Source organism: Chiloscyllium punctatum, chromosome 1 (assembly GCF_047496795.1).
Source record: "Chiloscyllium punctatum isolate Juve2018m chromosome 1, sChiPun1.3, whole genome shotgun sequence".
Taxonomy (NCBI): Eukaryota; Metazoa; Chordata; class Chondrichthyes; order Orectolobiformes; family Hemiscylliidae; genus Chiloscyllium; species Chiloscyllium punctatum.
Genome location: NC_092739.1, coordinates 47,839,842 through 47,865,450, shown reverse-complemented (window position 1 = coordinate 47,865,450; position 25,609 = coordinate 47,839,842). Strand labels below are relative to the sequence as shown.

Genomic DNA, 25,609 nt, shown 5'->3' with positions numbered 1-25,609 from the left:
GAACAGAAAATATCAGTGTTCATGAGTAGTCAACGTTGGCTCAATTGGTAACATGCTTTCATTTGAGTCTAGGAGATCATGACTTCAGCTTGCACCTCAGACATTTTAAGTGCAATTAGGTTGAGATTTCGCTGTAGCATTGGGGAAATCTTATATCATCCTTCAGATGAAATTATAAAATGAGACTGTTTCTGCACTCTCTGGAGAATGTAAAAGCTCAATGAATTATTTTGAAACTGCTTTTCCGAGTTTTTCTCAGCAGACATTACTGATTATTTGGCCATTATTAATTGGTCTGCATTGATTGTGAAGCTAGGAGTTGAGAGAATGGGGGAAGTTGGATGAGGAAGGAAACTATAAATTAATTGAAACAAATACGTTTAATTAGTAGAAAAATTGCAGTATAAATGTTATGCCACAACTGCAGCATGTAAGAACTTATGGATACCACAGGCAATCCATAGCACCCATAACTTCAGTAAATTTCTATAGACCTGCAGCATGAGGAGCTTCACTTCAAAACTTTTTGATTGAGTTTGAGCTATAGTATAAAGTGTTCTTTTTATTTTACTTCATTTTAGGTTGCGGATTTTAATGAAAGAAAGGACTATCTTAAAACCAAGGACTTTAGAAAAAAAAATTGCTGCTGTTTCAAAACCAGGTTGCTGAGACTCATTGCACATACTGTTTATACTGCTGCTTTGTTCAAGCAGTGGGAGAAGCTGTTTGTAGACAGGTCAGCCTCTTGAGGTATGTGCAAAGTGCGATTCAGTTGGCAACAGGTAAATGATTGACTTGTGGAATTGAGAACAGTTGTGGATGCTAAAGGTCATTAACCTGATGACCACTATCTGTTTGACTCATGGCAAAACAGTTTGCCGGTATGAATGAGACAGTGAGAAGTCTTTTGACTTCTGGTAAAAAGGAGTGGTGACCCTCTCACTCTCTGCAGTAAACATACCTATTGATGAAAAACAGCTTTTTTTTCCTCGTCTACTTGCCATAACTCTTTAACAGTAACTTACAGAATTTGCAGTTAGTGTACCAATCATCTGTAGCTATTCCAAAGAAGGAAAAGAACCTGGAGAAAAGAGAATGAAGAACAGAAAGCCTTTTCATGCAGAAGTATTGTCCCATCAAACCCTGTGGACTTTTGTTTTCTTTCACCCGTAACATCAGTTTTTTTTTCTGTTTGTTTGCCTGTGTCCATATATATGTGTAAAGTCAATAAAGTGTGGTGCAGGAAAAAGCACAGCAGGTCAAGCAGCATCTGAGGAGCAAATGAGTCAGGGTTAAGCTTGAAACGTCGACTCTCTTGCTTCTCAGATGTTACTTGACCTGTTGTGCTTTTTCCAGCGCCAACTTTATCGACTTTGACTTCTCCAGCATCTGCAGTGGTCACTCTCTCCATATGTATGTGTTGGGGCGAGGGTGGGTGGTGGTGTTGGTTGGTGAGGAGATGGGGAGCAGGATTGGGGGTGGTTAGGGTTTCAGTTTTAACTAAGAGTTACATGTCAGTAGTTCATATTTGTTTATCTGTGGTTAGAATCTCTTTGTTTGTAACGTGTAGAAGTGTCTATTAAGTATAGAAATGTAATCCATGTATTCTGTTAACCTGGATCAAGTAAGTTGGAGAGACAATTTTTAATACTTTTTTTTTACAATGTTTAACTTTTGTAATGACTCCAGAATAGACAAATTTTTCAGCATATTACCCAGTGAACTGTAATAACAAACATTGTGACTCATTAGGGAGGGGGAATGTTATCTGGGTGCTTTGTTCCAGAAGGCAGTCGTACCACTTAGATTAGCATCATCTCATTTGGTCAGTGGTCAGGTACATGATTGAGATGGTGGGAGTGGAGGAGACTCAACTGATGCAATTGTCCAACAAACTTGAGATTTTTTCAGCTTGTATGAATGAGTGCAAGGGTGAGTGAGGTGAGCAAACTAATAATAGTATTATGGTACAGGAAACCATTCAAATGGAGGGACTTAACAGAGTGAGTAATTGTAGAGAACAGTATTTTCATGATGATTGTCACACTTCTCTGTCACCAAGAACAAGAATCCAGTCGGCTTTGTTGCTTGCCCGGTGACAGGGTTCAGAAATTCTGCTCAGAGCTGTAGAGGACTTGCAGTGGAAAGGGGAGGATCCAGTTGTCATGGCCCATGTAGGTACTAATGACACGGGTAGGACTAATCAGTTTAGGCATTCCTGATGAAGGGCTCCTGCCCAAAAGGTCGATTTTCCTGCTCCTCAGATGCTGCCTGACCTGCTGTGCATTTCTAGCACCACTCTAATCTTGACTCTAATCTCCAGCATCTGCAGTTCTCACTTTCGCTTAGGCAGTTCTGCATAGGCATATGAGGAAATAGGCACTAAGTTGAAATGCAGAGCATCGAAAGTAATAATTACCTGAACCACATGCATATTGACATTTTGTAAAGAAGATTAGCAAGATAAGTCCATGCCTCAGGAACCAGTGTGGGAGACATGTATTTTAACTTGTGGGACATTGGCATCAGTAATAGGAAAGTTGGCTCCAAACAATTGAGACAGACTTCACCTGAATAGTGCTGAGGCAAGTTTTCTAATGACTCATATCATGACAAAATTGGAGCAGGATTTAACCTGAATTGAGGGGGTGAAATGAATTGTGTTGTGGAAAATTGAGTACATTAAATGGAAATAACAAGGTAATAGATCAAGAATTTATAATCTCAAAATTTCAGGCTCACTGCCAGTTAGGGAAGCCCTGATCTAATACCATCTTCAGCCTACTTCTTAAGCCATTCATGGATCTCTTTTCCTGTGAGATTTATTTCTTGTTGGACTATAGATTTATTAAGATTCATACAGGATTTGATGTGGTAGATGCAAGAAGAATAGGTCCCTTGCCTGGGTGGGGTGGGGTAGGTTTCATAACTGGGTGACAGACTCTGAATAAGGGGAAGGTCATTTAGAGCTGGGATGAGGAGGGATTTCTTCCTTCTGATAGTTGGGAATCTTTGAAATGCTCTTGCCCTGTGGCTGTGGAGGTTCAGCTGTTGATTATGGTCAAGATTGTGATTGACACATTTCTAAATATCAAAAGTATCAACAGATATGGGGATAGTGTAGAAAATGGAGTGAAAGTAGTTAAGTCATGATTTCTTGAATGTAAGAGAAGACTTAAGTAGCTGAATGGAGCACTGCTGCTTCTACATTTTGCATTATTTATAAGTTCTTGCTGTCAGAAAACTAGCTTCCACATTTTTTGCATTGCAGCTATCTACACTTCAAATGTACTTAATTTGCTACCAACCTCCATGCCATCAGAATGAGTTCATGATATATGTTAGTGCAGGTCTAGATTTATATTGAGATCAGAGGAATAGTTAGGCTAAAGTCATTGGAAACTTTCTTTGCTGACTTTGAGGTTGATTGGATCTCAAATTTATTTTGCTTTAAAGCTATGATATTCTTGCCCCATTTTTGTTCTGTTCCACCACCATTAAAGGACACGCTGTCATATATATGCATCACATGTAGTAAGGTCTCTTGTTATTTCTACATTCTTGGGAGAAGACCATGCATCTGTTGCTTCTATTCATTCGTATCTTTTCAAGATGAACATTTGTGTATAAGACATGGAATTTTATAAGCAGAGGGATTAATTTGCTTGTAATAGTAGAAAAAAGTGTACTAGCCTGCATATTATAAGGTCATTGATGTCTCTAAACTTTGACTAGTAAATGTGAAAGATCTATCATGCTATTTCAGAATTTCTGGATTACTGTCTAGAACGTGCAGATTTTGAATCATGATCTATATGTATTTGGAAGTATTGAGCCTTTGCCAAATTTTGTTTGTGAATTTATCGGATGTTATGTGATAGTTTCTTAAAAAAATCTGAAATACCATTTGTCTACACATTTCACTTTGCTCTCTTCCATAATTTGAAGGTCTGGTTTTTGTTCCCAGGTTCTCTTAAACTGTCTGCAAATAAAATAGATTGTTTCCACTGGTCAGAGAGATAGTAATTGGAACAGAATAAAATTAAGATCACCAGAAAATAAAGAGGAACTTAAGATAAGTGTCAGAGGTTGTTAAAATGTGGGATTATTTACCACTGGTTGTTGTTGAAGCAGAGTCCATAAATTCTATAAAAAGTGAATTGGGCAGTTGTTTGCATAAAAAGTGTGATATTACAGGATTGCTGAGCACCATGAAATATAAAATGTGAAGAGTATTGTATCTTAACAGAATCAAAAGTAATGTCAATGAATCAAGCAAAGCAAGCCATTTCATCAGCTGTGATGAATTTGCTTTTAGGAAGTGTTATGGAACTAAGAAGATTATAGCAATGATGAGTGTTTTCAGTGACAGAAGCAGAGAATACAAGCAAAAAATACACACACTGGATTATGCATAAACTCGAGCAGGTAAATTGGAAGAGGCTCATTGCCAGTTAGGGAATAGAAAGACTTGTAAAAGGTCAATTGTGAAGGCTGTAAGATCAAGTCCTAATGGCTTGCAAGGCAAAAGATTGACAGATATTAATGGATAGAATGCATACTGTAGTTAAAAATATATGGAATAAAATATAACGCAAACATGGTGGAAGTTATGAAAATTGGAATGGTACTGAGAAAGGAGAGATCAAGATATAAGATCAGTAGCAGGCACAGGTATTACAATTTAGGTACCAAGGAAATGTTGGAAGTGGAGTAGCATTGCCAAAGAATGTCATTATATCTTATTTATGAAGATTTGTTGAGTGTCAGCATAAGTAAAAGATCTGAAAATAATTATCAAAATTGAAGACTCTTGTTGCACGCATTTGGAATATAGACCTTGACAAAAGCAAAGACTAGGACATTTTGAAGTGGGAGTCTGGAAGAGGGTAGAGCAGGTCAGCTGGGAGAGAACACAAACAATGAAGAAACTTAAGAGTGGTGAAAGAGGGAAAAACATTTGTAAATATGATCAACTAATGGCAGCATGGTTGAATTGGCCTTATATTAAGCCATGAGAAATGCTGAAGGAGGAATGTCTTGCAGCAATTGTACAAAGTGTTGGTGGTACCACAGCTGGAGTATTTCTGCAGTTTTGGTCACCGAGGAAGTGAGCTCTGGCTATGGATGAAGTGCAGCCAAGGTTTACCAGAGTGATTCCTGGAGTGGCAGGACTAAGTTATGAAGAGAGACTGGATTGCTTAGGATTATGTCATTGGAGTTTAGAAGAACGAGGAGCGATCTCATAAAGTAAAATTCTAACAGGACAAGAAAGGATATATGCTGAAATGAATAATCCCAGTGCTGTTTCCGTGCTGTATGACTTTATGACTGCGCAGTCCATAACCAGAGGTTACAGTTTAAGGATATAGTGTGGGCCATTTAGGATTGAAATAAGGAGAAGTTGCTTTACCCAGAGAATGGTGAGCCTGTGGAATTCTCTGTCACAGAAAGTGGTTGAGACCAAAACATTTAATGTTTTCAAGAAGTTAGATATAGTTCTTGGGGCTAAAGGAACCAAAGGAAATGGGAAGAAAGTAAAAACAGTGTACTGAGTTGGATGATTAATCATGATCAGAATGAAAGACAGAGGAGGCTCAAGACCGAATAGCCTACTCCTTTAATTTTCTATTTCTATATTTCTATGATTGAAGAAAGATTAGAGGAATGTAGATCAAGAGGAAGAACTAAAATTATGATAAACAAATTGAAACTGAAAATGAAAGGCTTCTATAATCAAACAAAGAGCGGAGTCCATCTGTGAAAAAATGAAGAAAGGATCTGCTCTTATGCAGATCATAAGTAAGCAGAAGGGTATAATTAGGTTCCAGAAAATTCTGGAAACACTCAACAAGTCAGACAACACCTGTGGGTAGCAAAACAATTCGATGTTTCAGGTCAATGACCTTTCATCAGAACCATTATAATGACTGGTCTTCTCAGATGATGCCTGACTTGCATTTTCTGTTACTCATTCAGTTTCCGAGCATCTGCTGTTGGATTTTAACTAGGTTGATTGTGGAGAAAAATATCTGCAAGTTTAATGGCTGAATAACTTGTTTCATTACAGTGACATTCTATGACTCTATAAAAAAATTAGAGGTAGTGGATGAAAATTGAAATGATTAAGTATTCTGAGGCATGATGGCTTCTGTGTTAAGGCCAAGGAGGTTATTCATTGTGGGGCATGGTATTTTCCTGTTCATAGATGGTCTGCTCATGTTTAATAGTAGATACATTTTAAGGTTGGGCACTTAGACATTGTCTAAGTAGTGCCAGTGTTTATTATGCATAGATGCTTTATCCTCTTACAGAAGATTACTAACAAGGATCAATTCTCAATGTAGCCTGACTAAGAGCAATCCATTTGTCATACATCGAAACAGGCTCCATAAACAAACTGCTAATGAATCTGAGACCATTTTGACTTTTCTGTAAACATGAAAATTCTGACACTCATAGCATCTGTCTCTGGCCAGCTTCAAAATGAACCAATACTGAAAGCAGTGATTGAGCAAAATATATTATTAAATAAATTTATTGCTTGTAGACCTGCAAGTATACAGATTCATGCAGTACTTAATCTGCTTTCGTCTGGCACTATTCTCTGGGGAATGAAATGTTGCTGGGAAAAATGTACATTTCATGTAATTGAATCCAATTCTAAAAGTTATGCCAGTCATTTAATGTACATTGAAATGAAATAAGCAACCCTTTTCACTACTGTTGCATTACAAAGCTGTGAATTATGTGTATATATTGCTTAAGCATGAGCAATCTTGAAATGTCTGTCAGAACAGTACTCCCATCTAGTGAAAGTTACTGTTTTTGCATCCGTGAAATTGGTCCTGACCTACACTGAACTTAACAGTGTGTGTGTGATGAATTTTCTCGACTTGACTTTTGCTTAGTATATTAATATTCAATATTCAGACTGTCTTTCAACTTTGTTGCCACATGGAGATGGAGAGTCAAATCAAATCAGCCTCCCTATCCCTCTATTTGCAACAAAATAAAATTGAAACACTGAATGACCCTCAACAAAAACAAAGGTTGCTGGAAAAGCTCAGCATGTCTGGCAGCACCTGTGAAGAGAACTTAATGTTTTGGATCTGGTGCCCCTTCCTCAGAACCGCAAAATCACCTGCAAACTTGCCCCAATTGTTTCTAACCAGATTTTTAAAATAACTGGCCAGCATTTATTATCCATTCCTAGTTGCTTTGAGAAGATGGTGATGAGCTGCCTTCTTGAACCACTGCAGTCCGCATGCTGTAGGTTGACTCCCACAGTGTCCTGTGGGAGGGAATTCCAAGATTTTGACCAAGTGACAGTGAAGGAATAGCAATATGTTTCCATATGTTCCAATATGTTTCCAGGTGATGGTATGTGCTGCCCTTGTCCATCTTGGTGAAATTGGTCATAAGTATGGAAAGTGCTGACTATCTGGCAAAAATACAGTTTAAAATTATAATAAACTTCAATGTGTCTCTGCTTCTCCAATACATTCTTTGTTAGACTGATTGGCACCATAACTGCCTATGAAGCACCAGTTAATATCCAAACATCTGCCATGTGTTTGAAGGACACTGCGTCTCTGGAATCAAAATATCTACACCATTCTTTGAACAAGAATTAACCTGCAGTTAACTTCCAGTTTGTTCTTTTTTTAAAAAAGGTGTTAGTCACAACTTAAAGGTGACCTTGAGCTCTCAACTCACAGTTCATGGTTCCAAACCAAAAATGATAGCAAGAAAAATAAAAGAGATGTAAGCAACTTTACATAAATTATGAAACAATACATATGCATTGAAGTAACCATTTTTTTTGAAACTTTTGTACAGTGTCTTATTTTAGGAGACATACTGTTGCAACTTAAAACAAATGATGTTTCATTTCTGATCTGTCAATAGTTTATTATGGTCACCATTTCTGAAACTTCTGAAGCTTTGTATTTCAAGCTTTGGGGACATGGGTTTGCATCCACCAAGGCAATGGTGAATTTGAATTTAATTAATAAATCCCGAATTAAAACTTAGTCTAATGGCAATCATGAAACCATATTCAGTTGTCATAAAAACCCATTTCATTCACTAATGTCCTTTCGGGACATTACCATTGTGGCATGTTCTGGTTTACATATATTACCAGATCCACGGCAGTATATCTGCCCTCTAAAGTGGCCAAACAATCCACTTAGCTATATTTAATCTTTACAAAGACATATAAAAAGAAAACAGACCTGTGCATGGAAGGCAAGTGCAGTCTCCCTTGCCTGTAGCCAATTGTCAACTGTTTTGAGACACCAGAGTAAAATGGAAGGAGGTTGAGAACAACTGCAACTGTGAAGAGGGCAGAGTACTTGCAATTAGTCCTGATTAGATGCAATAATTATAGTCATGGTGCTTCATTACTGAGTGAACTGATACCAGTTCAGTCCATTGTATGATATTATTGTGTACAAGCATGTTGAGAAGAAAGAAGAAAATGCCAATGAGTATGCAGTAATATTGAGTGGTAATAATGAACAGCCAGACAATCAAGTGTCATCTAAGAGCAGTCAAGAACATGCACCTCTCTACATGAGTATGCAATCACCAAATCAGCATGAATTATAAAAACTCCAAAGGATCACACTGAAGTTAGAAATATTAGTTTTTAAAATGGTTTTACTTATTTATGTAATTATCAAAGTGACAACATGTGCCTATACACAACCATGGATGAGTGGGCATTCTTTTCCTTTAGAAAAATAGGGATGTATTCTGCCCCACAATCAGAATGTCATTAACTTGATGTCATCACTGTTTCATAGCATGTGAACTGAGGTGTGAAAGACTGAGTTTCCATCTTAAGTGGAGCTTTTTAAACTTTAACAGAAGCATTACCCGTCATGACTGTGTGTGTGTGTGTATAAAGTGGGGGGGGGGGGGGTGCGAATGGCAGGGTACTTTGGAAATCAAGCTCCACTATTCCCAAAGTCATCACAAATTTGAGAAGAGTTTGGGAAACATTTTCCACTCTACCAGACTTATGAACTCTGATCCAACGAAAATGTTCACCAGGTCTCTGTACCTAACAGGAAAATATCAGCTAGTTAATCTTAACCAATGGCAAATGCAAAATGCTAACTTATAACTTTATAATTTAAGGGCTAATCTTTCATAAACATCCCTCTTCACAACAGAGACAGTAAAACAGACAAGACATGGATATTAAGTGGAGAAAAGAAAATCAGGGGAAAAATCAGTTCAATAGCATGTCTGCACTGCAGGATTCAATGAGTAGCTCTCTTTCTGTTTCTTTTGGTTCATTTTTAATTCTTTGCTATTGACACAAGAATTGCTTGATTGTACACCCACTGTCTTTCCTTTGTAGGTTAGGGATATTTTTCACATTTTTTAAAGGTGTTTTGATTCTCCTTCAGTAGTATTTGCAGAGAGATGAGTGAAAAACAGCTAAGTCCCTCCACAGGAGAAAGACATGAATTTTTTTTTAAGTCATAGAGATATACAGCATGGAAACAGACCCTTTGGTCCAACTAGTTCATGCTAACTAAATATCCTAAATGCATCCAGTCCTTTTTGCCAACATTTGGCCCATATCCGTCCAAGGCAGCATCTGAGGAGCAGTAAAATCGATGTTTCGGGCTAAAGCCTTTTTTTTATTCCTGATGAAGGGCTTTTGCCCGAAACGTCGATTTTACTGGTCCTTGGATGCTGCCTGAACTGCTGTGCTCTTCCAGCACCACTAATCCAGAATCTGGTTTCCAGCATCTGCAGTCATTGTTTTTACCATATCCATCCAAACCTATTCATACATCCGTCCAGAAGCTATTTAAATGTTGTAATTGTACCCACATCCATCACTTCCTTTGGCAGCTCATTCCATACATGCAACACTCTCTGCATGAAAAAACCCTTAAGTCTCTTTTAAATCTTTCTGCTCTCATGTTAAACCTTTGTCCTCTAGTTTTGGACTCCCCTGCCCCATGGATAAGACTTTGCCTATTTATCCTATCCATGCCCCTCATGATTTTGTAAACCTCTATAAGGTCACCACTCAGCCTCTGATGCTCCAGAGAAAAAAACCACAGCCTATTCAACTACTCGCTATAACTCAAGCCCTCCAACCCCGGCAACATCTTTATAAATCTTTTTTAAACCCTTTCAAGTTTCACAAATCCTTCCGGTAGCAGGGACACCAGAATTGCACGCAATATTCCAAAAGTGGCCGAACCAATGTTCGGTACACCTGCAACATGACCTTCCAACTAGGCTCAATGCACTGACCAATAAAGGTAAGCATACCAAGCACTTTCTTCACTATCCTATGCGCCTGTAACTCCACTTTTAAGGAACTATGTACTTGTACTTCAAGGTCTGTTTGTTCAGCAACATTCCCCAGGACAGGACCATGAAGTGTATAAGTCCTGCTCTGATTTGCCTTCCCAAAATGCAGCACCTCTTATTGATCTAAATTAAATTCCAACTGCTACTCCTTAGCCCATTGGCCTATTTCGCTGCTCGTCGGATGCTGCCTGAACTGCTGTGCTCTTCCAGCACCACTAATCCAGTATTTGGTTTTCAGCATCTGCAGTCATTGTTTTTACCTATCTGATCAAGATCCCATTGTTCTCTGAGGTTACCTTTTTCACTCCAATTTTGGTATTATCTGCAAACTTACTAACCATACCTGCTGTGTTCACATTCAGATCATTTACATAAATGATGAAAAGCAGTGGACCCAGTACTGATCCTTGTGGTACACCATTGGTCTCAAGCCTCCAGTCTAGAAAAACAACCCTCCACCATCACCTTCCATCTTCTACCTTTGAACCAATTCTGTATCCAACTGGCGAGTTCTCCCTGTATTCCATATAATCTAAACTTGCTAACCAGTCTACCATGAGGAATATTGTTGAATGCCTTATTGAAGTCTACATAAAATATGTCCACTGCTCTGTCCGTATCAATCTTTTTCACTACGTCTTCTAAAACCTCAGTCAAGTTAGTGCGACACCATTTCCTATACACAAAGCCATCTTGACCATCCCTAATCAGTCCTTGCTTTTCAAACACATGTAAATCCTGTCCCTCAGGATTCTCTTCAACAACTTGCCCACCACCGAGGTCAGGTTCACTGGTCTATAGTTCCCTGGCTTTTCTTTACCACCTTTCTTAAATAGTGGCACCACGCTAGCCAACTTGCAGTCTTCCAACACCTTACCTGTGGGTATTGATGATACAAATATCTCAGCAATCAATTCCAAAGCTTACCACAAAGTGTAGGGTACACCTGATCAGGACATGGGGATTTATCCATCTTTGTGTTTTAAGCAGTCTGGCTGTTTTCCCTTTGCGCAGGTTATCTGCTCTTCTGCCCCCACGTGAGGGATAGTCACCTGGTCAAGAGCCAATCAAATGTTGTCAAGTAACCATCACTTCATGCGATTTGGAGGTGCCGTTGTTGGACTGGGGTGTACAAAGTTTAAAATCACACACCAGGTTATAGTCCAACAGGTTTATTTGGAAGCACTAGCTTTCAGAGTGCTGCTTCTTCAGGTGGTTGTGGAATATAAGGTTATATTCCCCAATCTACCATTGGTATCAAATCAAACAATTAACCCTGCTTTCAGTTTCTTTTTAGTTCTTTGCTATTGACACACAAGGTTGTTTGCACACTGTACAGATGTATGGGAACACCACCTACAAGTTCTTGTCCCAATTCAGAATGACTTAGTAGCCTTTTAAAATTAACAGACTTTTTTAGAAAAGGTCTTAATTTTGAAATTCATGATAATATTCCTAGGTTTACTATTTTCAGTCATCCCTTAATAAGGTGTTGGCTAGCTTGGGATGTGAGATAAGAAGTTCCTAGTCCTCTACTACTTAATGGAGTCATTCCAAGTTTTCAGAGAGTTATGGTTAACTGACCTCAGGATCTATAAGCTATGGTTTGCATGAGAGAATCTTTTGAAAGGTAAGTTCACAACATCTTTCACATGGCAGCTATGTTACTTCCCTGGCCATTCACCCATCATAATAGGGTGGTTATGGTAGGGGATTTTAACTTTCTAAACATAGACTGGGACTGCCATAGTGTTAAGGGTTTAGATGAAGAGGAATTTGTTAAGCATGCACAAGAAGGTTTTCTGAGTCATTGTGTGAATGTATCCACTCGAGAAGGCGCAAAACTTAATCTACACTTGGGAAATAAGGCAGAGCAGGTGACTGAGGTGTCAGTGGGGGAGCACTTTGGGGCCAGCGACTACAATTCTATTAGTCTTAAAATAGTGATGGAAAAGGATAGGCCAGATCTAAAAGTTGAAGTTCTAAATTGGAGAAAGGCCAATTTTGACAGTATCCGGCAAGAACTTTCAAAAACTGATTGGGTGCAGATGTTTGCAGGTAAAGGGACGGCTGGAAAATGGGAAGCCTTCAGAAATGAGTGTCCAGAGACAGTATATTCCTGTTAGGGTGAAAGGAAAGGTGCTAGGTATAGGGAAGGCTGGATGATTAAAGAAATTGAGAGTTAGGTTAAGGAAAAGAAGGAAACATATGTCACATATAGACAGGGTAGATCAAGTGAATCCTTAGAAGAGTACAAAGGCAATAGGAGTATACTGAAAAGGGAAATCAGGAGAGCAAAAAGGGAACATCAGATAGCTTTGGCAAATAGAGTTAAGGAGAATCCAAAGGGTTTTTGCAAATACATTAAGGACAAAAGGGTAACTAGGGAGAGAATAGGGCCCTCAAAGATCAGCAAGGTGGCCTTTGTGTAGAGTTGCACGAGATGGGGGAGTTAGTAAACGAGTATTTTGCATTGGTGTTTGTTGTGGAAAAGCACATGGAAGATATAGAATGTAGGGAAATAGGTGGTGACATCTTGAAAAATGTCCATATTACAGAGGAATAAGTGCTGGATATCTTGAAACACATAAAAGTGGATAAATCCCCAGGATCTGATCAGGTGTACCCAAGAACTCTGTGGGAAGCTAGGGAAATGATTGCTGGGCCTCTTGCTGAGAAATCTGTATCACTGATAGTCACAGGTAAGGTACCAGAAGACTGGAGGTTGGCTAATGTGGTGCCACTATTTGAGAAAGGTGATAAGGACAAGCCAGGGAACTATAGAGCAGTGAACCTGACGTCGGTGGTGGGCAAGTTGTCAGAGGAAATCCTGAGGGATAGGATGATTAAGGATAGTCAACATGGCTTTGAGCATGGGAAATCATGTCTCGCGAACTTGATTGAGTTTTTAGAAGAAGTTACAAAGAGGACTGATGAGGGCAAAGTTGTGGATGAGATCTGTATGTACTTCAGTAAGACGCTCAACAAGGTTCCCCATGGGAGACTGGTTAGCAAGGTTAGATTTCATGGAATACAGGGAGACTTAGCCAACAGGATATAGAACTGGCTCAAAGGTAGAAGACAGAGGGTGGTGATGGAGGGTTGTTTTTCAGACTGGAGGCCTGTGATCAGTGGAGTGTAATAAGGATCGGTGCTGGGTCAACTACTTTTCATCATTTGTATAAATGATTTGGATGTGAGCAAAAGAAGCACAATTAGTAAGTTTGCAGATGACACCAAAATTGGAGGTGTAGTGGACAGCGAAGAAGGTTACCTCAGATTACAACGGGATCTTGATCAGATGGGCCAATGGGCTGTGGAGTGGCAGGTGGAGATAATTTAGATAAATGCAAGGTACCGCATTTTGACAAAGCAAATCTTAGCAGGACTTACACACTTAATGGTAAGGTCCGAGGGAGTGTCGCTGAACAAAGAGAGCTTGGAGTGCAGGTTCATAGCTCCTTGAAAGTGGAGTTGCAGGTAGATAGGATAGTGAAGAAGGCATTTGGTATGCTTTCCTTTTTTGGTTAGTGTATTGAGTACAGGAGTTGGGAGTTGGAAGGATGTTGTGAAACATGAAGGGGTTCAGAAAACATTTACAAGGATGTTGCCAGGGTTGGCAGATTTGAGCTATAGGGCAAGGTTGAATAGGCTGGGGCTGTTTTCCCTGGAGTGTTGGAGGCTGAGGGGTGACCTTACAGAGATTTATAAAATCGTGAGGGGCATGGACAGAGTAAGTGGACAAAGTCATTTCCCTGGGGTGGGGGAGTCCAGAACTAGAGAGTATAGGTTTAAGGTGAGAGGGGAAAGATATAAGAGAGACCTAAGGGGCAACGTTTTCATGCAGAGGGTGGTGCGTGTGTGGAATGGGCTTCTAGAGGAAATGGTGGCGGCTAGTACAATTGCAACATTATACGGCATCTGAATGGGTATATGAATAGGAAGGGTTTGTGGGGATATGGGCTGGGTGCTGGCAGGTGGGACTAGATTGGGTTGGGATATCTCGTTGGCATGGATGTTGGACCGAAGCATCTTTTTACATGCTGTACACCTGTAATTCTCTATGACTCTGCATGTTGCATAGAAGCAATGAATCCACTGGTGACAAGGATATTTTTAAAAGAAAGCTTTTATGATTGCATTACTGTTTTAATTTTCCGATTTCTTTAAAGTCCTCCTTTCCCTACAAATCAAGTGTTGAAAATTCAAATCCTTTTCAAGTATCAATAGCTGTAACTACAAGCAGTTGAAATCTCTTAATCTTTTGTTAATGTTTATTTACACAAACAGCCAGAATTGCCAATCAAGCAGTGTTTTCCCTGGGGCTCAGCCATTTCAAAGGTTTAGTGGATTTTTGGGCAGTCAGCCAGGCCTCATTATGAATTCTTAGCTGAAAGCCATGGTATTGATTAGACTGTTGAACGGCTGCAAAATAGTACAGAATGGTAAGGAAAATAAAAATACAATTTTGTTTTTACTTTTGTTTGGTTTTACAATCTGTTTAATTTCTCAGATGAAAGAGAAATGGTTAAATTTTAAAATACATTCATTGAATACAAAACAGTAATATCTGTCTTTTCCTACTAGTTGACTTGGAACACATGCGAACTGTGAAGACAGAAAAGCATCAACGATTTTGCCAGGAAAACAACATTAGTGGTCATTTTGTGTCTGCCAAAACCGGAGATTCAGTGAGTTGGAACATTTAAAGCATTTTAGAACAGTGTGTTTACTTTAGATTAACAGAAGTGGATAAATGGAAAAAGAAAACAATGATCTTGAACCAGATGTGCAAAGAATCAGTAACATGGAAGACCTTTCCACCTAATTAATTTATGGGTTGCTTTACTTGGTCACAGTGTCTAAAATGCTATATTTTTCTTGGTCAAGAATATTAGATTTGCACAAATAAGACAAAAGTCCAAGATTGACTTGATTTGATGCCAAAATGCATACACGTCATGACAAATGAATAGGGAAGTATATTTCTGATAAATGGATGTTTAATATTTGCTGCAGTTAAAGAATTTGTGTTTCTATTTTAATTGTTATCATGTTATACAGTATGTATTGAAAACACATGGGTCTGGACTTTCTGATGGCCAGCCAGTCTTCATTCATGTGTAGACGCGGGTTGAAAGTAGGGCCCTGCAGAATTTCCATCCGAGCACACTCTGAAGGAATTGCCTGGGAATTCAAAGATTCTGCTGGGCCAGTCTTCTACATCTGGAGCCCTCTTAAAGTCTCAATTTCAGTCAAGAGTTCAGAATGTACCAATTACATTCAGGAAAAGCTGAACTATTAAATACCAAGTCTAACTCGTGAGTAACTATTCAACTGATCCCATTCTTAACTCAAATACACCCTCAACTGCACTTTGCCTAGATCATTTAGCTGTCAAGATACTGACCTGACACACCCATCATTCTCCGCTGCCTTACTCTTGACCCTTCTTCACCCCCTCAGGATTCAATCACACTTTCTGTGTTCTGAATCCCACTCCCCTTCAACTCAGGATGTGGCCCACCTGCCTCCTGCTGCCAGCCTGAACCTATTCTTCTTTAGTTATGCAGCTGACCCAAAATTTCTGCTGCTTAACATACCTTTTTCCTGCTTCATAAATAGCCTCTCTTCTACCGCCAGACTCAACATCCACCCTTTTGCTTCTGTTGGACCTGATTTCTCTTACCCTTCTCAATCCACCCTCAACATTACACCATTTATCTAGACAACTGGTCAGTTGACATGCTACTTCCTTTCTTCTTGGCATCCTAACCTCTATTTACCTGACACCCTACCCTTTACATTACGCTTACCTTAGGTACTTGCCATCTGATAGCAGTTGTCAAAACAGCTGTCTGGATCTTTAAATGTCAGAATATGGTCAAAGACTGCTGTGAAAAGTGGTAGTGGTTTGTCTTCCCCCAACGATTCTGCATACCAAAACAACTTTTATTGGTCAGAGTATTGAGTACAGGAGTTGGGAGGTCATGTTGCGGCTGTACAGGACATTGGTTAGGCCACTGTTGGAAGATTGCATGCAATTCTGGTCTCCTTCCTATCGGAAAGATGTTGTGAAACTTGAAAGGGTTCAGAAAAGATTTACAAGGGTGTTGCCAGGGTTGGAGGATTTGAGCTACAGGAAGAGGCTGAACAGGCTGGGGCTGTTTTTCCTGGAGCATCGGGAGGCTGATGGGTGACCTTATAGAGGTTTACAAAATTATGAGGGGCATGGATAGGGTAAATAGGCAAAGTCGTTTTCCTGGGGTCGGGGAGTCCAGAACTAGAGGGCATAGGTTTAGGGTGAGAGGGGAAAGATATAAAAGAGACCTAAGGCGCAACCTTTTCACACAGAGGGTTGTACAGGTTTGGAATGAGCTGCCAGAGGAAGTGGTGGAGGCTGGTACAATTGCAACATTTAAGAGGCATTTGGATGGGTATATGAATAGGGAGGGTTTGGAGGGATATGGGCCGGGTGCTGGCAGGTGGGACTAGATTGGGTTGGGATATCTGTTCGGCATGGACGGGTTGGACCGAAGGGTCTGTTTCCATGCTGTACGTCTCTACGACTCTATAACTGTCAGAATGGAAGCATGGATCTACATTTCTGAAAGAACCCTGATCAAAATCTCCTCTCAGAAATGCAGAGGTCCCTCCTTTTGTGAAAAGGAACTGAATGACAAACTGCTTAACATTGCCATTCCTCAGAAATTACAGCCTTTATTCTAATGAGCCAATTGCTAAATGGCTATTTGTCCTATGTAAACTACAGGTGGTCTTCATTTTAATCCATCTTTTAAATATCATTTCATTTGAACATTGTTTTATTTCATGAACAAGCAATCAGATCATCCATAACCTGATAAAGATGAGGCTGTATGACTAAAAGTATTGGTATTACCTTCTATGTTCTCAAAATATTTTATCTCACCCTTTATAAAACTGTTATTTTTCATGTTGGAGAAATAAATTCTCTATTTGATTTTAGAAACGTCATTACATCAATTACTGCAAGTTATTTTTTATTAACTTGTACTGAATTCCTGAACTAAACTATAGCAGTTTATTTCTTAAATAATTTTGTAAAATTCTATTGTTTAACAAACATATCCTTATTGTGCCAGAATTAGCAGTGGCAATGAATGACTTATGGTTTCTTGGAGTGCCAATTTTTATATATATATATATGTATATATTAGCTGGTACATTAGTTAAGTTATATTTGCCCTATGTTACATCAAAAAAAACATGTTTCATGTTCTCGTCACAATGCTGATTCATAGTGATGATTATTTTTTCAGTTTGGTATATGGTTTTGCAACTGGGTGCCATTTTGTGGGCTGTGTCAGTTGATAAAGTTAGATTGTTTTCAAGCCACTCAGAAAAATACATGTAAATTTTTTTAATCCAAATTTTTTGTCATATCTACTTTGTTTTGATTTTCATCAGTTTGGTTCGGACTTGGATAAAATGTCTTTTATAAAATACAATACATGATAAACTTCGGGATATGGGTAGACTTAATTTAAATGTCCAGTGATAGGATGGAAAAAGGATTAATCTAGTTACTTTGGCAACTGTGTATATTTGCTTATTTCTGATTCTCTTTGATAGGTATTCCTCTGTTTTCAAAGATTTGCAGCTGATATAATTGGTATCAAGCTGAATAAAGCAGAGATTGAGCAATCACAGGTATTGTAAAATCACTGAACTTAATTACTTTATATTAACTTATTAAAATGTTTTCATCAACCTATTGCTGTCTCAGAGTTTTATAGTTCACTTAATGATTTCATGAAGAAATAAATTGACATGTAATTTATGAAGTGCTATTCCAGAATTTATTCAAATCAAGAGTGCATCTATGAAAAAAGAATTTCAGAAACCAGTGACGTACTTATGAAACAGTTACTATCCATTTATATAGGCATTATTACAAACAAAACCTGTTTTTCTTACTTTATATTCTTAAAATAAATGGTGATATCGTTTCTGTTTTAAATAAACAGTGCGTTGATTGGAGCTAAATATTTCCATTGCCATCCAAAAGGAACAAAAGAGTAAGGAACATTTTAGCATATGAGTAAGAAGCATGAGTAGACTATTTGTCCCATTAAGCCTGCTCAGCCATTTAATAAGCTTGTGGCTGATTTGGTTGTACCTACAAATCTGCATTCCTGGCTATACTAATAATCTTTTATTCCCTTGCTGACCAAAATCAATTCACCTCTGCTATAGAAGCTATCTGCTTCTATATCTTTTCAGAAAGAGAGTTCCAAACACCTATGACCCTCTTTGAGGAACAGAAGGCCTCCTTTCAATTTTAAGTGGGTTTTTAATGCATTTTTAAACAGTAATCCCGAGTTATTGATTTTCTAAGAAGAGGAAATGTCCTCTTCATATCTACTCTGATATGACCCCTCATATACTTGAATGTTCAATCTTATATATTTCAATTGAGACAAAGTAGCAAATTGAATATAGAATCACAAAAATCCCTTTACTTCCATATGTTTATTCTCAGAATGTAAGCGCATTGCCATCATTACATATTATAGCATGAATATTTCAATGCTGTAAGATGCCTCAGGGTGAAGCAAGGTTCCTGAACTCTTCAGTCTTACTCCAGCAGTTCATCGTTATCTCTTATAACATGTATTACTGACTTTTAATAAGAACGTAGGAATAGAAACAGGAGTAGACTATTTATCTTTTTGAGCATGTTCGTAACTGATCTGACTCCATTTCACGTTCCTGTCTGATCCCGATATCCCAATCAAGTATTCTTCCCAGTCTTGAATATAATTGTGAGATGGAACATGCACAATTCTAGGGAAGAGAATTCTGAAGGTTTACAGTGGTCTGAAGAAATTTCTCCTTATCTCAGTCCAAAATAATCAATCCTTTATTATGTGGCTATGCTCCCATGTTATAGATTTTTAAACTGGTGGAACAACCAGTCTATCCTGTCAAACCCCTACAGAATCTGTTTTAATAAGATCATCTCTCACCTGAACACTAGAAAATATATACTCTGTTTATTCAGCATGTCGTCATCATAGGATAAGCCGTTCATTCTAGGAGCAAATGTAATAAAGATTTGTCGTTCCACTTCCAAAGTAAGTATATCTTTCCTTAGACATGGAGAGGAAAACAGAGCGCAGTGTTTCCATGTGATCTGATTAAAACACTATAAATTGTAGCAAGGCATCCTTATGAGTTACACAATATGTCAAGGCTTCATTAGGAGCTTGTAACATACAACAATTGTAGCAACTTGCATTTATGTAGTGTTTTAATGTATAAAAATGCACCAAGATAAGAATGCTGCCAAATAAACTTTGACATCAAACCATTAAAGGACATATAATGACAGATGATAAAAGGCTTGGTCAAAGATAGGTTTTAAGGAGTGTCTTAAACAAGAGAGGGGAAAAGTGGTGGAGACATTAGGGAAAAATTTCTGGTTTACAGATTAGGTAGCTAAAGACACAGCCATCATTGGTGGGTGATTAAAACCAGAGATGCATGAAAAGCCAAAATTGATGGACTGCAGAAGATTGTAGGGCTAGAGGAAATCCTGGAGAGGACTTGGGCAAGTTCATGAACACATTGAATTTGAAGATGAACATTTTACATGAAAGTATTACCATCTAGGGTTATCGCTGGGTGAGAAACCAACGTCAATCAGCAAGGACCAGTGAACAAGGCTTTCAGCTTAGCTTGAAATTCCAATAGTCTGATATTTAAACACAGACTGCAATATTACTTGTAAATGTTTTGTATCAATCGTGAGAACTGTCTCACACACAATAAAAGTAGAATATAAGAAAATAGCATTAATATTAGATGCAATAATGATTAGCACAAATTTTATTTCAGGGTGATCACGTACTTTTGCCAATGCAAGGCAAAATAGAATAGATCTGGAAGTTTTCAAGAAACTGAGAGGGATATGATATGATAGCAATCATGTAGACATGGCTTCAACAGAGACAAAGCTGAGAGCTAAATATAATAGAATTGTACTGCCCATTTCTCCAACTTACAATTCATATTATCTATTAATTCGAAAAAGTGTTTTAAACTCTTTAAAAAGCAGACTTCATGCATGTATGAAATAAACCTAAGTTTGTTTGGGTGTGGTAGTGTTTGGGAAATTTATACTACTGGGAAATATATAAGGTCTGGCTACAAACAGGTGCTGGTTCTATGGGCAAGTTGAGTTGTCTGACTCGAGGCATGAAGCTCCAGGTCAAATCAGAGGTCAATTTTTTGACTTGCAGTTCAGTTAACAAAGTTTAAATGGGAGATTGTCATAGTATGATGGCCTGACAGCTAAAAAGAAAACTTGAATTTTTAAGTCAGGTAGTTTCAGGAAAATTAATGATCACAAAATGGATTTAGTCTGATAACAGGGCTTGTGTGCATTATTTTGTTTTATGTTGTGAAATAGATTAAAGATCACTGCAAATATTTTGTTTATTTATGAATTATTTGTAAATTAAGTTGGATTAGTCTGGTATAATAAATATCATGAAGATGGTTCAGAAATCCCACTCTCTCTCCAATTTAAGCTAATTAAAATAGTCAGAAAAGCTCAGTAAGAACTTTTAATAAGTTGCAGTTCTGATTTGAAGGGGCTGGCCACTCTCAGAAACTGAACAGTTGAAGACAGACTGGTACATGTTGGTGAGCTGTCCAAAGGTGTCACCTGATTCCACAGAAGGAGGCTGGATTAGAGAGTACCTTGGCACTGCACATGTGAGGGGAAAATGGTAATTAATACCAAGGCTTTAATGTGATCAGCACCCCATGGCATTAGGAGTGAGGACCAAAACTGCCGAGGAAAATTGGGTAGCCATTTTCCCCTTAGAAATGTTCCAGCTGGCAATTGAGACACAACTCTCAGACTTTGGGGCTAGTGGTGTTGAGCAAGAATATTCTTCTCGGGAGACCCGGGTTCATTTCCTGCCTCAGGCGACTGACTGTGTGGAGTTTGCATATTCTCCCTGCGTCTGCGTGGGTTTCCTCTGGGTGCTCCGGTTTCCTCCCACAGTCCAAAAACGTGCAGATTAGGTGAATTGGCCATGCTAAATTGCCCATAGTGTTAGGTGAAGGGGTAAATGTGGGGGAATGGGTTTGGGTGGGTTGCGCTTTGGCGGGTCGGTGTGGACTTGTTGGGCCGAAGGGCCTGTTTCCACACTGTAAGTAAGTAAGTAAAAACTGAACTCTGGGCATTGAGAGGGGACAAAGAGGGAAAAAAAAGGCAGAACGGCAACAGAATTGAATTCCCTGAATTTACTACTGAGTTACTTGGAGATGACTGAGAAACAGTGCTGCAGGAGGTTATAACTCTTCAAGCATATCGTCAAACATTTATGGTCCTCATGCAGAAGATCTTGCATCTTGTGATGCTGGTCGCCATGGCCTGCTAGTGACCATCAAAATCAGTGTGACCTTGAATGCATTCACTTTTGGCTCCTTTCAATAATCATCTCAAAAGCTTTGCTTCCAATGGATTCTCCCAAATGCAGGGTATCATCAGTTGCACCCACTGGCAATCAAGGCACCCAGTGATTAGCCAGTGAGATCCATTAGTAGGAAAGATGCACTCACGCAATATACAACTGGTCTCCAACCACAGCAAAGGTTCTGCATTTATTAGCATGTTTTCCTGATAGGTGCCACAACTACTTCATCTTCTGCTAGTTTATGCTGCCTTAGTCTTCACTTCCAGTCTCAGTGTGTGGATAGATCCAAATGGATGAGAAATTCCATGAAGAGGTGGAAACTCTTCCACACTCTTGCTCACTCTTCCACAGGAAAACCAGATATAAGCACAAAGGTGATAAAACCAGTGTCACCTGCTTACTTCTGAAATCATGTCTCTGCTGAAATAGGGAGCTTTGGTAAAAACTGTAAATCTGCCCCTTAAGATAACATGCTTCCATGGGATGTTGATGTGAATCCCACAATTCATCTGATCCAATACCTATCTCACTGGCTGTAGTAGATGGAAAAAAATGATGAGGGATTTCCTCAGGTCCTCCACTTCCAAGGAACTCTGAACCTGAACTCCAAGATCTCTTTGTTCAGCAACTCTCCCAGGACCTTCCCATTAAGTAGATAAGTCCTGCTCTGATTTACCTTTACCTCACATTTATCTAAATTAAATTGGCCATTGGCCCATCTGATCAAAATCTTGTACTTTGAGGGAACCTTCTTCGCAGTCCAGTGCATCTCCAATTTTGGTGTCATCTGCAAACTTACAAACTATACCTCGTATATTCACATCCATGTCATTTATATAAATGAGTGTTAGGAGCAATGACAGCGTGGACCAGGCTGACATGAAGGAAGCTGTCCCCTCAAATGTTGCCAATACAGGGAAAGAAAAGATGTGTTTGTTGGTAGCGTCCTGCTGAGGTAGCAGAAATGTTGAAGGATGATACTTTGAATTCAGAGATTGATGAAGCAGAAAGTGAGAATTGGGGGAATCCTATATTGTTTTGGGAAGGGGAGGTGGTAAAGATGAGGGCAGAATTTTGGGAAATTGGTCAGATAAGGCTGAGACATCTGTCAGCTGAAGTAGAGGGGAATCCTCAATTGAGGAAAATGGAGATCATGGTGGAGGCACACTAGTGGAAGGTGTCATTATTGGAACATTTGTGACAGAGTTGGAGAAACTTGCAGGAAGTAAGGTGTGAGGAAGTTTAGTCAAGGTGATTGTGGGAGACAGTGGACTAGTAATGAATATTGGTGAACAACCTATCCCTAGAGATGCAAACAGAGAGGTCAAGGAACAATTAGAGATGGACCGGGTGAGGGTGGGACCCTTAAAATTGGAAGCAAAATTAATGAACTTTTCCAATTCCACACAAGAGGAGGAAGTAATATCAGTGTTTTGAGTGGAATCAAAGTAGGGAGGAATGTTCCATATTCTCCAAGCATAGCTAGCACCCATGCAAGCACCCATAGCCACACTCTTGACTTGTACAAAATGAGATGAAGAAGTTGTTCAAAGTGAGAACTGAGCCTGCCAGGCAAAGGATGTTGGTAATGGATGGAGACTATTCAGACCTATTTTCAAGATAGAAATGGAGAGCCTTCAGATGACCCTGATGGGGAATGGATGTGCCCAGGAATTGCACATCCATGGTTAAGAGGAGGTGACTAGGATCAGAAAACTGGAAATTGTGGAACTGATATAAAACACCCAAAAAATCACAAATGTAAGTGGGAAGAGACCTGAACAAAGGGGGAATAAATAGAATCAAGGTAAGAATAAATAATTTCAGGAACAGGCTGAAACAATGGGTCTGCCAGGACAGTCCTCTTACATTTTGGAAAAGAGGTAGAAGTGGGCTGTGGATTAGAAGTGGTTTGAAGATTATAAGGTGGGAAGCTGTGGAGGTGTAATCTCTAGGGGAGATGAAATCTGTGACAGTTCTCACAATAACAGCTTGATGTTCAATGATGGGGTCTGAAATAATTCCCCACAAGCTGGTATCCCCACAAGGGTCACCAAGTCACCCTTTATTTATATGTGGAAAGTCCTTGACACTGATCCTGCTTCCTCAGATCCAGTTCTCAGAGTGTAAGGATGCTTGAAGCTCCTGTTTTTATCTGTCAGCCCAGCCCCTCTGATTAACAGCCCCAGTCAGGGAACTCATATTCTATGAGATCCACCTGGCTAACTACATTGCAATCAATACAGGGTCATGATCCACAGGAGATGAGAGGAGTTTCTGAGAGTTAGCACTCAAACCCTGTCAGGTAGCTAACAGCATCAGCCTGATCAGCACTTTTGATAATCAAATTGAGATTGGACCTGAGAGAACAAATTTCGGCAAGTTCAGATGGAGACAGGTTAGCGTGAATGAGGAATATGGAGAAATTAAGTCAGTTGATATCATATGAGCAGTTGAAGAAATTGAGCGGAAGTCAAAAGATTGAGGGAGGAGTCCAGGAGGAGGGAGAGTTATTGGAGATAGATGAAAGGGCTTTATAATGGGGAAGGACTCCCGTTGAAAGAAGTGGACATAGAGGCGAAGACATTGGAAAAAAGAGTTTAAGGTCATGGCATGCCTGAAATTCATTGACAGTATAAAATTGAGCCCTTTGCTGCGCACAGGAATTTGTAAAGTCACTTTCATTGTGAATATGCTGGATTTGCTGACTTCATTTACATTTGAGGAGGTGGACATATTACAATGCTGATTTGCTTTTGTTCATTGTTGATTGACATCTGATCAGCTCTGTTTGAAAGATCACAATACAGGTTGATAGTTATGTTCTTCCACTGTTCTAACGAAAAGCAGCTGCTGACAGTTTATCGATTCAACCATGGAGGATCAGTGTTGCGCAAAGTACAGAGGCTGTGTTACTAATGATATCCATTATTAGCTGTCAACCTCTGGAGAGGAAAGGAGAAAGAAGGAATTTATAACACCAGCCATGGTAGTTATATTAAGCCATTTGAAAGTCATGGAATAGTAATTCAAATGAAGAGTTTTCAATTGTCTGTAAATTAGTAATTCATATTCCTTTGAAAAAAATTGAAAAAGTTTATTCTGAGAAAAAATGTAGTCTATCCCTTTTTATTACATTTTCTATAAAGATATACTCAGAGTAGATAGCAAGAAAATTCTAGTATTTTAATGAGATGTTGATTTTAGGTTTGTACTGCACTGACAAGCATGTACTCCCAAATAGATATCTTATCTAGAAGATTGGGACCTAAGTGATAAGTTTCCCTAGCTTCCTAAAAATCCATTAGTCTTTCTGTAGGATTGTTTTAGTGGAGACATGTTGGCTGTGAAAAATGTGCAGGTGGTTCAGTGTATTGTCATCTAGCCTGACCTCTTCACACCCACAGTGATTCTTATAAAATGCCAGATTCAACACCTCACATTGGATGACAAATTATCTCGTTGTTTCATTTCAGCTAAACCATTATCTTGGCACTGAAAATTTCATTGCTGATCAACGGTAGTGCATCTTTGTGCTAATAACTTATATTAAATGATTTTCTTCTCTACCCTGTCTTATTTGATTTGTTTCAAGCTCCATCCACTTCCTGACTACCTGTGCCAATATAGTGTTGGCCAGCAAAGTGGGTGGGCAAATGATCTGCTTCCAGTTCTCTGACAGTAATAGCCTTGAGTTAGCTGCAAAGAAATATATGTGAAATGCCTAGGTTACATCAGTGTATGTATTTTATTTGTTGCTCATCCTTTAAAGAAGTAATTGTATG

At 39.0% G+C, this 25,609-nt stretch overlaps 1 protein-coding gene across 2 annotated transcripts in view; it reads left to right on the top strand.

Annotated features, from left to right (window-relative positions):
* Nucleotides 1–25,609, top strand: part of rab28 (RAB28, member RAS oncogene family) — a 144,173-nt gene that overhangs the window by 98,956 nt on the left and 19,608 nt on the right. For both annotated transcript variants that reach the window (XM_072555565.1, XM_072555627.1), the window contains exons 5-6: nucleotides 14,938–15,041; nucleotides 17,965–18,042. In XM_072555565.1, coding sequence (XP_072411666.1) covers nucleotides 14,938–15,041; nucleotides 17,965–18,042 — 182 coding nt within the window. The remainder of the gene's footprint in view (nucleotides 1–14,937; nucleotides 15,042–17,964; nucleotides 18,043–25,609) is intronic.